General features: G+C 45.0%; 1 protein-coding gene across 2 annotated transcripts in view; it reads left to right on the top strand.

The window, feature by feature from the left end:
- The window catches only part of L3MBTL1 (L3MBTL histone methyl-lysine binding protein 1), a 58203-nt gene that overhangs the window by 10018 nt on the left and 35938 nt on the right, over positions 1-12247 (top strand). For both annotated transcript variants that reach the window (XM_061631550.1, XM_061631548.1), the window contains exons 2-4: positions 7204-7347; positions 8695-8918; positions 11819-11966. In XM_061631550.1, coding sequence (XP_061487534.1) covers positions 7212-7347; positions 8695-8918; positions 11819-11966 — 508 coding nt within the window. In that variant the 5' untranslated portion in view covers positions 7204-7211. The remainder of the gene's footprint in view (positions 1-7203; positions 7348-8694; positions 8919-11818; positions 11967-12247) is intronic.

The following is a 12247-nucleotide window of genomic DNA, read 5'->3' as shown; positions in this document are numbered from 1 at the left end:
GCTAATCACGAAGGCCACTTTAGCCCCATCATCTGGAAACTCCATGTGCCTGACATCCAGATATAACTCACATTGAGCCACGAAAGTTGCCAACTGATCACTTTGTCCCGCGTATTTTGGGGGCAATCCAATGGGAACCTTTACTGCGGCAGCTGGAGGGGCTGTTTGCATCTGGTCTATCGTGGCCTTCAAGGTTTGATTATCCGTCTTCAGCGCCTTGACTGCTGCTAGCAGGGCTTGGACATCCGTCTGCAATTCAGCTACCTTAGTCCTCAAGAGTTTCACTTCTTCCGTCTCAGAAGTGGGGTTCGTCCCCCCCGCTTCTCCCTTTGACATCTTGTCCCAGTCAAGTGAAGAGAGCGTTGAGGGTGATTTAGGTGGCTCTGTCAAGCTGTCAGGCCCAGGATGCGACTCAGGAACCAGACCAGAGGTTGTAGTTAATTCGTGTTTTATTAGAGTAATGTCCAACAAAGACTGCGCTTTCTCATGAAGCGATACAGGGATACAGGTCCTGCGACATTGGGAGAAAGTTGACAGAGCAAGGGGCTGCTTCCCGCCTGTTCTTTAAGAAGGGGCTCAACGGGCGCGCAACCTTTCGCTCCTCCTTAACTCCCCCTCAGGTACTGCCCGCCTTCCCCCCCTTCTCTCCTGTCTTTTCAACCGTCTGCGTGTGCGTGGTGAGGGGGGAGGCATCATCTCCTCCTCTTCTGAAGTGTCCAATTCCCCTATGGGTGATAAAGGAGGAGCTGAGGGTAAACCATCTCTCCGCCTTTCTGCTGTGATCAGCCCTCCCTCTTGCTCTGAGCTGCGGAGAAGGGAGGGCCTGGGAATGTCTGGGGGGGATTCTAAAACTTCAAGGCTCTCAGGCTCCCCGTTGCTAGGCGACCCTATCTCTGGCATGTCCTCTGTTTCAGCTTCGCTCCACAGAGGGTAAGTTCCTCCCTCCTCCCTCTGCCAGCCATTTGAATCCTCTTCTGACAACCCCCCAGGAGCCCAGCTCATCCTCCCGACACCAGGCAGTGGTTTAGTACATTAACAGCCTCACCTGAAGAAAATGAAAAGGAGAAGTAGAGCTGCGTATCATCAGCATATTGCTGGAAACGCACTCCAAATCTCCTAATGACCTCGCCCAGTGGCTTCATATAGATATTAAAGAGCATGGGGGACAGAACTGAACCCTGTGGGACCCCATATTGGAGTATCCAGGGACTCGAGTAATGCTCCCCAAGCACCAACTTCTGGAGACGATTCTCGAGGTAGGAGCACAGCCACTGCCAAGCAGTGCCTCCAACTCCTAAGTCCGCAAGACGTCCCAGAAGGATACCATGGTCGATGGTATCAAAAGCCGCTGAGAGATCCAGGAGAACCAACAGAGTTACACTCCCTCTGTCTTTCTCCCGACAGAGGTCATCATACAGGGCGACCAAGGCTGTTTCTGTACCAAACCCCAGCCGAAAGCCCGATTGACATGGATCCAGATAATCAGTTTCATCCAAGAGAGCCTGGAGCTGGTGAGCGACCACACGCTCTAAAACCTTGCCCAGGAACGGAATATTTGCTACCGGTCTATAGTTGTCAAGATTTTCAGGGTCCAAGGAGGGTTTCTTTAGGAGCGGTCTCACCACTGCCTGTTTCAGGCAGGGTGGTACCACTCCCTCTCGTAAAGAGGCATTGATCACCTCCTTGGCCCATCCGGCTGTTCCGTTCCTGCTAGCTTTTATTAGCCATGAGGGGCAAGGATCCAGAGCAGAAGTGGTCGCCCGCACCTGTCCAAGCACCTTGTCCATGTCCTCGAGCTGAACCAACTGAAATTCATCCAATAAAACAGGACAGGACTGTGCTCCGGACACCTCATTAGGCTAAACTGCTACAATATTGGAGTCAAGGTCCCGGCGGATGTTTGTGATCTTACCTTGGAAGTGTCTCGCAAACTCATTACAGCGGGCTATTGATGGTATTATTGCGTTCTGAGGACCAGAGTGTAAAAGTCCCCGAACAACCTTATAAAGTTCCGCTGGGCGGTTAGAAGATGACTGAATGGAGGCAGCAAAGTACTGCTTCTTCGCTGCCCTCACCGCCTTCACATAGAGCTTGGTAGAGATCTTCACAAGTGCAAGACCACAGCCGTCGGGAGTTCGTCTCCATTTGCACTCAAGCCGTCTCCTTTCTTGCTTCATCACTCTTAGCTCTGGGGTAAACCACGGAGCCAATTGAGCTCTGCAGAGGAGATGGCGCACCGGGGCGATCGTGTCAACTGCCCGGGTCATTTCCGTATTCCACAGGTTGACCAGGGTTTCGACAGGAGCGTCAGTTTTATCAGCCGGAAAACTCCCCAGAGCCTTCTGAAAACCTTCAGGATTCATTAGTCTCCGGGGGCGGACCATCTTAATTGGTCCTCCACCCTTGCAGAGGGGGGAAAACATTGTGAGCCTACACCTCAATAGGCGATGATCTGTCCATGACAGAGGAATAGATGTAAAATCCCTCACTCCCAGATCACCATCCCCTGCTCCAGTAGCAAAAATTAAGTCTAGAGTGTGCCCCGAAATATGCGTAGGGCCAGTAACAAATTGAGACAGCCCCATGGCTGTCATGGAGGCCATGAAGTCCTGAGCCGCCCCAGACAAAGCGGTCTCGGCATGAATGTTGAGATCCCCAATACCAAAAATTTGGGGGATCGCAAAACCAAACCCGAGACCACCTCCGTCAGCTCAGTTAGGGAGGCTGTTGGGCCTGTTATAATAAACAGCTCAACAGGTCATCTTTTAGACATTCCCTTTCAGGCCAACCTCTGAAATCAAATCCTAGAGTTATAAAAATTAAGAACTATGATTTTTAATACAGTGGGAACACAGCGTCTTAGCTGCCAGTGTGAGTTAGGCCATTATATATGTAATATATAGCTGGTTGTTGGCTAGTAAATGTACTACAACTTCCTGTGGTGCTTAGAATCATGGAATAGTATAGTTGGAAGGGGCCTATATGGCAGCACCACAGAGTGCTCCAAGTAAGCAACTTCCTTCAACAATGGCTAGACGTGAACTTAAGTCTATGAAGCCTCCAGCCAATCTCTGCTAGGCTCCATGCCCTTTGTGAGAACTGCAGTCCTTAAAGGCCAACCCTCTGGCATGGAGATGAGTACTTCTTCTGCTCTCATAGATAGCAAGACCAGCATCAGGCAGGACTGGGCCCTTGGCCACCAGCCTGCCCTGGGCCCATGGCACTGTAGCCCAACACCATTCCCATACAGGCGGCATGGAGCTAATAAGCCCACCTGCATGCCCCACCTACCTCTTATGAAGTGTGAATGACGTGTGCGCATAGAAGGGTAGCAGCATTAGTCTGTTGTTGTGAAACACTCAAAATACAGCCCACCCATCATGTAAGTTTCTAGAATTCATGGCTGCATAAAGATTGGAAATGAAAAAATCCTTTAAGAACATTCTTTTTTTAAAAGTCTACTTCCAAATATATATTTTTAAAATGTATCATCATCATCATCATCATATTGCCTTTTACATGTGTCTCAAGGCAATTTGCCGACATATCTTTAAAATAGCTAAAATAGTTTTAAAAATAGTACAAAACCAACTGAAAATAGGTTTAAAAACAAAACACCTAACACAGACACCTCTTCATGCAGCTGGAAAATCTTGTTGAAACAAAAAGTACTGGCAATATTATATAACTGTTTGTTACAATTAACCTTTTCTTTCTGTAATGGAATAGAATCAAATTTGTTAACCATATATGCTTGGAGCAGGGGGTGGCCATTTTTATTTATAGAGAAATAAAAAAATTTCCAGTGCATTATTTTTCTGTGGAAAAAAATTCTGTTTCATAAGTTCATTGGTACCTTCTGAATGCATGCCATCTGCAAATACAATATTAGGCAAGCTTGGCGGTGTCAAAATTTTTAGCTTTGTATTGTAAATACAAGATTTCCTGGGTTCTTATTAACCATAGTTTCACATTATGTCCAAAAAAGGAAACTGTGGTTATTAGAATTAGAACAGTCTAGGATTAGAAACCACCAGCTGAAATTAATTTCAGAACTTCAGAATGAGATTCCAATATGAAGCTCCCAAATTGCATCTTATCAAGAGGTTCCATTCTATCACCTGTAGGCTTGAACTGAGATAGCAGGTTTTTATCTGACAACATGTTTTAATTAGATTACCAACGCCAGGATGTTTGTCTTGTTAGTCAACACTACATTGTAAATAGCCACCGTAACAATATTGTATGCATTTAGTCTTTCACATAATTGTCACACTATAGTTTTTCCATTTCATTTCCCTCTTACCTCACACATCCTCATCCTTCCCTTACGAGGAAAGGTTGCAGCATTTGGGGCTTTTTAGTTTAGAGAAAAGGCGGGTCAGAGGAGACATGATAGAAGTGTATAAAATTATGCATGGCACTGAGAAAGTGGATAGAGAAAAGTTCTTCTCCCTCTCTCATAATACTAGAACTCGTGGACATTCAAAGAAGCTGAATGTTGGAAGATTCAGGACAGACAAAAGGAAGTACTTCTTTACTCAGCGCATAGTTAAACTATGGAATTTGCTCCCACAAGATGCAGTAATGGCCACCAGCTTGGACGGCTTTAAAAGAAGATTAGACAAATTCATGGAGGACAGGGCTATCAATGGCTACTAGCCGTGATGGCTGTGCTCTGCCACCCTAGTCAGAGGCAGCATGCTTCTGAAAACCAGTTGCCGGAAGCCTCAGGAGGGGAGAGTGTTCTTGCACTCGGGTCCTGCTTGCGGGCTTCCCCCAGGCACCTGGTTGGCCACTGTGAGAACAGGATGCTGGACTAGATGGGCCACTGGCCTGATCCAGCAGGCTCTTCTTATGTTCTTATGTTCTTATGTTCTGTGTTATATATGCCTGGCAACTCAGGATAACACTGATGCAGTGGACTCGAATCCATGGAAGCTTATGCCATAATTAATTTAGTCTTTAAGATGTTGCAAGAGTCTGTGTTGTTTTTTCTACAGCTCTGGAGATTGTTCCGAACCTGATAACCATAGTTTCCCAGTTTTGATACAATAGGGAATTATGATTAATTAACCCAGAAAGTCTTTGGTTGGAGCAGCCAAGAAGGGAGAAGGTACTCAGGCAGGTACAAGTGCGTATCTCAGTTTAATAAGCTAAGATATGTTGCATCTTAACCAGGCCAGACTGCCATATGATCCAGGATTCCCAACATAGCATCCCTCCTCCCCCAGTTTCTGGTATTCTTTTGTGTTCCAATCAGATGTTCATCAGAACATACATAGTGCACATGTGCCATCAACAGACTGTAAACTCCACTGAGCTGATACCATCTCTATAGCCTATTTACATGCCTCTGTTGCCCTCCAGTGGTTAGAAGAACACAGAGGCTCAGATGTGCTATTGACTTCAAGCTTCCAAAGGGACTTTGAGACCATAAGGCATTTTGAAGGGATGACAAATGTGTTGTTGTTAACTTACTTGTTGCAGAGGATCCAGAGGTCCATGTTCTGTTGCCAAGACGTCTCAGCTTTCCAGCACTGATATCACAATTTCTATTGCTGGAAAAATGCAGTTGTTTCTACACCCACCTCACACATCAGTTGTGCAAAAACTGGTTGCACAAGGGTTACAAGCACTTATTGAACAGTGCTGTGATATTATCACCGATTAATGATGCAACCCTCTCCATAATAATAGCATGCCATTTTGTGACTTTGAATTGTTGTTTTGTTATTGTTATTGTTATTGTTATTATTTGCTACTCAACCATGGGAGAATTCATATTTGAGTATTTCCCCCTCTCAATATATTTATATTTATTTAAAATATATTGATTCCCCCTTTGAATAAAATATTTTCAAGAAGGCTCACATCTTTTATTTGGAATCAGCCATTTCCAGTATTTCCCAGCAACTACAAACATCTCAAGGCTACTCAGAGTGAATTTAAAGGAAAGCATGGTCACTTTTACCTGGTGCCTGAAAGTCATGGCCAGGCAAGCTGATAAGGGGAAGGGACTCCATCTAACTAGGGAGGTACCACCAAATGGCCTTATCTCTAATAGCTGCTCCCTCTGCACTGCAAAATTCTCCCCTGCTGATGAATTTTGCTGGGGTCCCCCCTGCACTGGGACAAACCATGCACAAAGATGAGCCTTTCCGCATGCGTCTTCCTCATTGCTGTCCCTCCACTCAAGCAGCTGTTTGATGGACTGAGGGGGAACGTGTTTGTGATGGAGAGGATGACGCGTGGAGGGTCATCTCTGCATATTTGTCTTCCCAGTGTAAATTGCACAGTTTGATGAGCTTTACAGTGTGTGTGTGTGTGATGCTTACTCCCAGGTAACCCACTGGTTCCAGCCACACTCACTGGCATGTGCCCCCCCAAACTGGCCACCTGCACGTGGCCCTAGGGAGCCAAAAGGTTGTCCATTACCTGGGAGTAAGCCTCAGATCTCTTACTGAAATCAATGGAACTTAGTTCTGAGTAGGTGTGTATAGGATTGTGCTGTCAGAATCCAATCCTGTACACTTACTACTAAACACAGTGGGACTTACTTCTGAGTAAACATGCAAAGGCTCACACCAATAGGGTTTTAAAGGCTAAAAGTAACCATTTGAATTGTGCCTGGTAAACTGGCAGCAAATGAAACTTTGTTAGCATTGGCTAGATATGTTCATTTCTGGATGTACCAGTTAGCAGCGAGTCCGAGCTGTCTTTAAAGGCAACTCTGTTTAAAATGCCTTCCTGTAATATAATCTGGATGTTATCAGAGCATGGCAGGGTTGAAGCTGGGGTGCCAGACAAAGATGACTAAAGGCATTTTGTGCAACCAAAAGTCAGTGTGATGTAGTGGTTAGAGTGCCAGACTGAGACTTGGAAGACCAAGTCCTCACTGAGCCATGTAGCTCACTAGGCAACCTTGGGCCAGTCACTATTTCTCAGCCTAACCTACATTGCAGGCTAGTTGCGAGGATAAATTATGAGGGGGAGAACCATGTTTTGTAAGCCACCTTGACACCTCTAGTCATAGAATCATAGAATAGTAGAGTTGGAAGGGGCCTATAAGGCCATCAATTCCAACTCCCTGCTCAATTCAGGAATCCAAATCAAAGCCAGAGATTCACTTATGCTTCCTCCCAAATGCTAAATGGGATCTCTTCTTCCTGGCTGAATTCAAGTTCTGTTTTCTGTGCCTAGGCAAGGTGATGGATGGACGAGCAGAGATGGAAGTGATAAGAAGCACAAAAGGCAATGTGGCAGGGGAAGTCAGTGTCCATTTGGTTGCCAATGAGAATACAGTACAAAATGCCCACTTACCAACAACCGCCTTCATCATACCAGGTAGGTGCTTGCAACACTGAAGTGTGGGTACCATTCTGCATCTAGCTGCCCTTCAGGGTCTCCTCCTCCTGCTTCCATTCTTTATGGCCCAAAAGGCAACATAGATTCCCAGGCAAGCTAATTTCCCACCCAGTCTGTGTGTTGGGTTCTCCTTTGCTCAGTTGTTCCATTTGCAGTTGAACATATTTTCAGTATACATTTTTCAAAGCTGGCCTGTGTACAGTATAGTTAAACTATGGAATTCGCTCCCATAGGAGGCAGTGATGACCACCAACTTAGATGGCTTTAAAAGATTAGACAAATTCATGGAGGATAAGGCTATCAATGGCTACTTGCCATGATGACTGTGTTCTGCCACCACAGTCAAAGGCAGTAAGCTTCTCAATACCAGTTGCCAGAAGCCACAGGAGGGGAGAGCTCTTGCACTCAAGTCCCACATACAGGTTTCCTATTGGTATCTGGTTGACCGCTGTGAGAACTGGATGCTAGACTAGATGGGCCACTGGCCTGATCCATCAGGCTCTTCTTATGTTCTTATGATCCAGCCCACCCACCAAAGGGACATTTACCCATTCACGCAGATGTACCACTGAGGCTTTTGAGCAAAGTAGAAAATTTATAACCTTGACCAGGTAGGAGAGCAGCTAAAGTTGCTGTTGCAGACAGACTCACCTGATGGCATAGATAAGTGCTGTAAGAGAAGGAGTGAGAACCAGTATGTAATCTAACTTGGTGTCAACATGTGCCTTTAAAACTCTTAATTTGATGTGCATCGACTGATCATGGTATTCTTAGGGTGGGAAAGGAAGAAACAATGCTTCCTTTATGCCTCCTGACTGTAGCCCATTGGGAGACTAAGGAAAACAACTTAAGGTTATAGGCTCTATCAAGTTTGGGTTTTTTGGGTCTGGAATTAAAGTTGCTCCTGCCAAATAATGACAATGCAGAGCTGTACAAAGGGGGGGGTGAAGCTTGGGAAGCTACGTGTGACTCATTTATCTTACATCACCTACCTGGAGAGCAGGGATGAGGAATCTGTGTCTTTCCACATGTTGTTGGACCGCAACTCCCATCATCCCTGACCACTGGCCATGCTGGCTGGAGCTAATTGGAGTTGGACATCAGCAACATCTGCAGGGCCACAGGTTCGTCACCTCTGCCCTTTAGTAAAAATGTGGAAATATCCTACCACCCATGTTCTTTTCCAGCACTCCACCCTGCCTGGACTGTAGTGCTGTGTCCCTCTTTTGTGGTGAAATCCAACTTCCTCTGCCATGAGATATGTTTTGCACATGCATGTATCTGGAGATAATTGTGACATACTGCTTTTCTTTCCTTCTTCAAAAGCAAACACAGCCACTGTAAACCTTCCAACAAGCACCCTAGAGATCCAGCGATTCCCTCGGGAACCTCAGAAAAGCATGGGGCCTGAGAGGCAAAGAGAGGGTATTGGAAGTGAGCCTATCACAGCGACAGTCATCCCCCAGATCAGCGGAGTACAGACCTGCAACACCATCCGGGTTCTGGAATGGAAGGATGGGGTGGCCACTCTTCCCGGAAGCAACCTAAGGGTAAGTGAAGGAAAATCTGTTTCCTGTTGCCAAGTGACTTTCTCCTTGGCTTTCTGAAGGAGTACTGGGTTTGTTTGTTTATTTATTACTTATTTGCAGATTTATAAACTGCTTCACAACCAGAAGTTACCAAAGCGGTGTACAATAAAATAAGCTAAGATAAAATACAAAAAAATTTACAAACCCAGTAAAACTAAAAGCAATAAAATCAGTTCTACAATTGTACAATTATTGTTCCTTAAAATTATTGGGTCACACTGCAGGAAAAGCATTTTTAAACAAAAATGTCTTCAATAGCTACCTAAATATTAACATGCTGGGGGCTTGTCTACTTTCAGTTGGTAACTGGTTCCAGGGGGTTGGAACTTCAACACTAAAAACACTACAGGTTTCTTAACATTACACAAACTAGTCTGTGTAGTCGAAGACTGGGTCCTTGCAGTCAGTTGTTGTTGGTTTTTTTGCTGGAATGCAAGACTTTAAACTTACCTTTTGGTATCTTCAGTGACACTTTTATGTTTAATTAAATGTACAGTTTCAGACTGAAACCGGTTGACTAGGGCTGTTGTAGAATTTATGTCACTGGAGGTCATTGACAGCAGGTCGGACAAACATCCTAAGAACATAAAAAGAGTCCAGTCAGATCAGATGAAGGGTCCACCTAGTCCAGAATTCTGTTTCTGACTGTGTTCTGCCAGATGCCTCAGGGAAGCCCACTAGCTGGTGTAGAAACAAATTCCTGTTTGGATTAGTTTGGTTGTATTTATTTTGGCCAGTTCTGTCCATGAAATAGGTAATGCAGCTTAATGTTACTTCATTCCCTATAGTACAATCTTCCCCAATGAAGTGCCCGCCAGATGTGCTGACTGGGGCTGATGGGAGCTGTGCCAAAACATCTGGATTCCACTAGCATGCAGAAGGCTGCTACAGTATATATCAGTCTGTGTATCAGTGGATTAGGGATGGGATCCATTGGCCAGTGCCAGTTCGAAAGCATTCTTTGTACCTGATAGGCCGGTATCGATTTGAGTTCATTCTTTGTCCGTTAGCCACTGCTTTTACTAATCCAGTATTCCCCCCTCTTGCAAAAATATTGATATTAATATTGATAATTGTGAAGGAAATATTGATATTTTGAACTATCAATAAAATTATCATTCTTAATACGGATATTTTACTTTTAGAAAATAGCCATGGAAAAGCGCTACATAAAAATCCTATCTGTAACGATAGAGAGTAAGTGAATTATTGGAAAATTCAGTACCAAATCTGAATTGAGTGGCATTCTAGCACATCCCTACAGCAGATATGAATGTGGACATGGTATTTTCGTTGTTTTTCTCTCATGTAACAAAACACTAAGCAGGATTTCTGCTGTTGGCAAGGGATGGAATTCAAGAGTCAAAGACAGGTGGGGAATCTGTGTCCTTCCTGATATTGTTGGATTACAACTTGCATCATCCTTGAGTGTTGGCCATGCTGCCTGAGGCTGATGGGAGGTGGTCCGACAACATCTGGAAGGCCATGGGTTCTCTCCTTCTGTTCTGGGAGGTCCTTTACAAATTCATTATTCAGGTATCCTAGATACAAGTTGTTCCTCCCAAGCATGTATCTGTGTCTTTCAAATATTATGGGAGACACAATCCTCAGTTTGCCCACATTTAAGCACCTCCTGCCAGTGAGGTAGTTTATCTTTTTTTTTCTGTATAGCACTGTCAGAGGCATAGCATTGTACAGAGTAGCAACAAAATGACAGGTTCCTGCCTAGAGAAGCTTACAAAGTAGTCAGCATGCAGCCAAGTTGCCCCCTTTCTTCCTATACTTATTTGTTACAGTTACTTATATCTCACCTATCAGATCTTTCCAAGGCAGCTTACAAGTAACATGAATGAAAACACATAAGTAAAATCACTGTATATCAAAACATAAGTCGTCAGGATCCTTCTTACAGGGCAGTTGGTGGTAGCAGACCCAGTTGATGGGGTGCAGTCCAATTGGAACAGACCCCGATGTCTTATTTGCCTGCCTCTCTCACTCTCTCCTGCAGTCATTCCTATTGGGCTGTTGGTGACAGATGGCCTAGGTGGGGGGCTGTCCAGCTGGAGATGGCTCTGAGGTGGTATTTGGCCACATTCACACCAGATATTTATTCCACTGTATTCCACTTTAAACAATCATGGCTTCCCCCAAACAATCCTGGGAAGTGTAGTTTGTGAAGGATGCTGAGAATTGTTAGGTGACCCCTGTTTCCCTTACAGAGCAACAATTCTCCGAGTGGTTTAACAGTCAGTCCCTTTTCCTAGAGAACTCTGGGAATTGTAGCTTTGTGAGGGGAACAGGGGTCTCCTAACAACTCTCAGCATCCTTAACAAAGTACACTTCCCAGGATTCTTTGCGGGAAGCCATGACTGTTTAAAGTAGAATAATAGTGGAATAAATGTCTGGTATGAATGTGGTCTCAATCTCCTGGAATAAGGGGGTCTTTATCTCATGCCTCCCTTTATCTCCTGGAAACATCCTCACAGGATAGTTGGTGGTAAATGGTCCTGTGGGGCGGAGAGGCATTTACTGTATGCAACAGAGACACTGTAACACAGTAGATAGATAGATACATTGAATTTGGAACAAGGAGACATGAGTTCTGAATCCCACTCAGCCACAAAACTCACTGTACGATCTTGAGCTATTCAGTATTTTTCAGTCTGGCCTACCTCAAAAGGTGGTTAGGATAGAACAAGATGGTCATGTGTGAATTACCGTTAGCTCCTTGGAGGAAAAACAGGACATAGATGGGTTGATGATACCAATTTTCTTTTATTCCAGCACCACGCTACCATTGTGGCTGGATTTGTCTGTTTTCTCTCCCATAACTTTTAACCTTCCCTCCCTTATTGACGTAGTTTCGGATAAATGAATATGGGACACTGAAAGTGGTCAGTGCTGACAAGCTTTCGCCTGCAGAGCCCCTAAAGGAGTACCACTCAGAAAGAGATGGGAATGATGAGGTAGCAGCACCTACCAGCAAGGATAATCCCCCCACGGCTCAAGGTGAGGATAGCTCTATGGCAAGAGTTCAGAACTTTGCATGCAGTTTCCCTTGTAGAAGCCCCTGCTGGGGCGTGGCAGTGCTGAGGATGTCGGTAGGAGATATTGCTAGCTCTTGATGCTTCTCTGGCTTCATAGACTCGTAGAACAGTAGAGTTGGAAGGGGCCTATTAAGCCATTGAGTCCAACCCCTTGCACAATAGAGATCCAGGTTAAAGTGTACACGACAGGTGCCTGTCCAGCTGCCTCCTGAATGCCTCCAGTGTTGGAGATCCCACCACCTC

This window comes from Rhineura floridana, chromosome 6, assembly GCF_030035675.1.
Source record: "Rhineura floridana isolate rRhiFlo1 chromosome 6, rRhiFlo1.hap2, whole genome shotgun sequence".
Classification (NCBI taxonomy): Eukaryota; Metazoa; Chordata; class Lepidosauria; order Squamata; family Rhineuridae; genus Rhineura; species Rhineura floridana.
The sequence above is the reverse complement of the archived record's forward strand: the minus strand, read 5'-3'. Positions and strand labels throughout refer to the sequence as shown.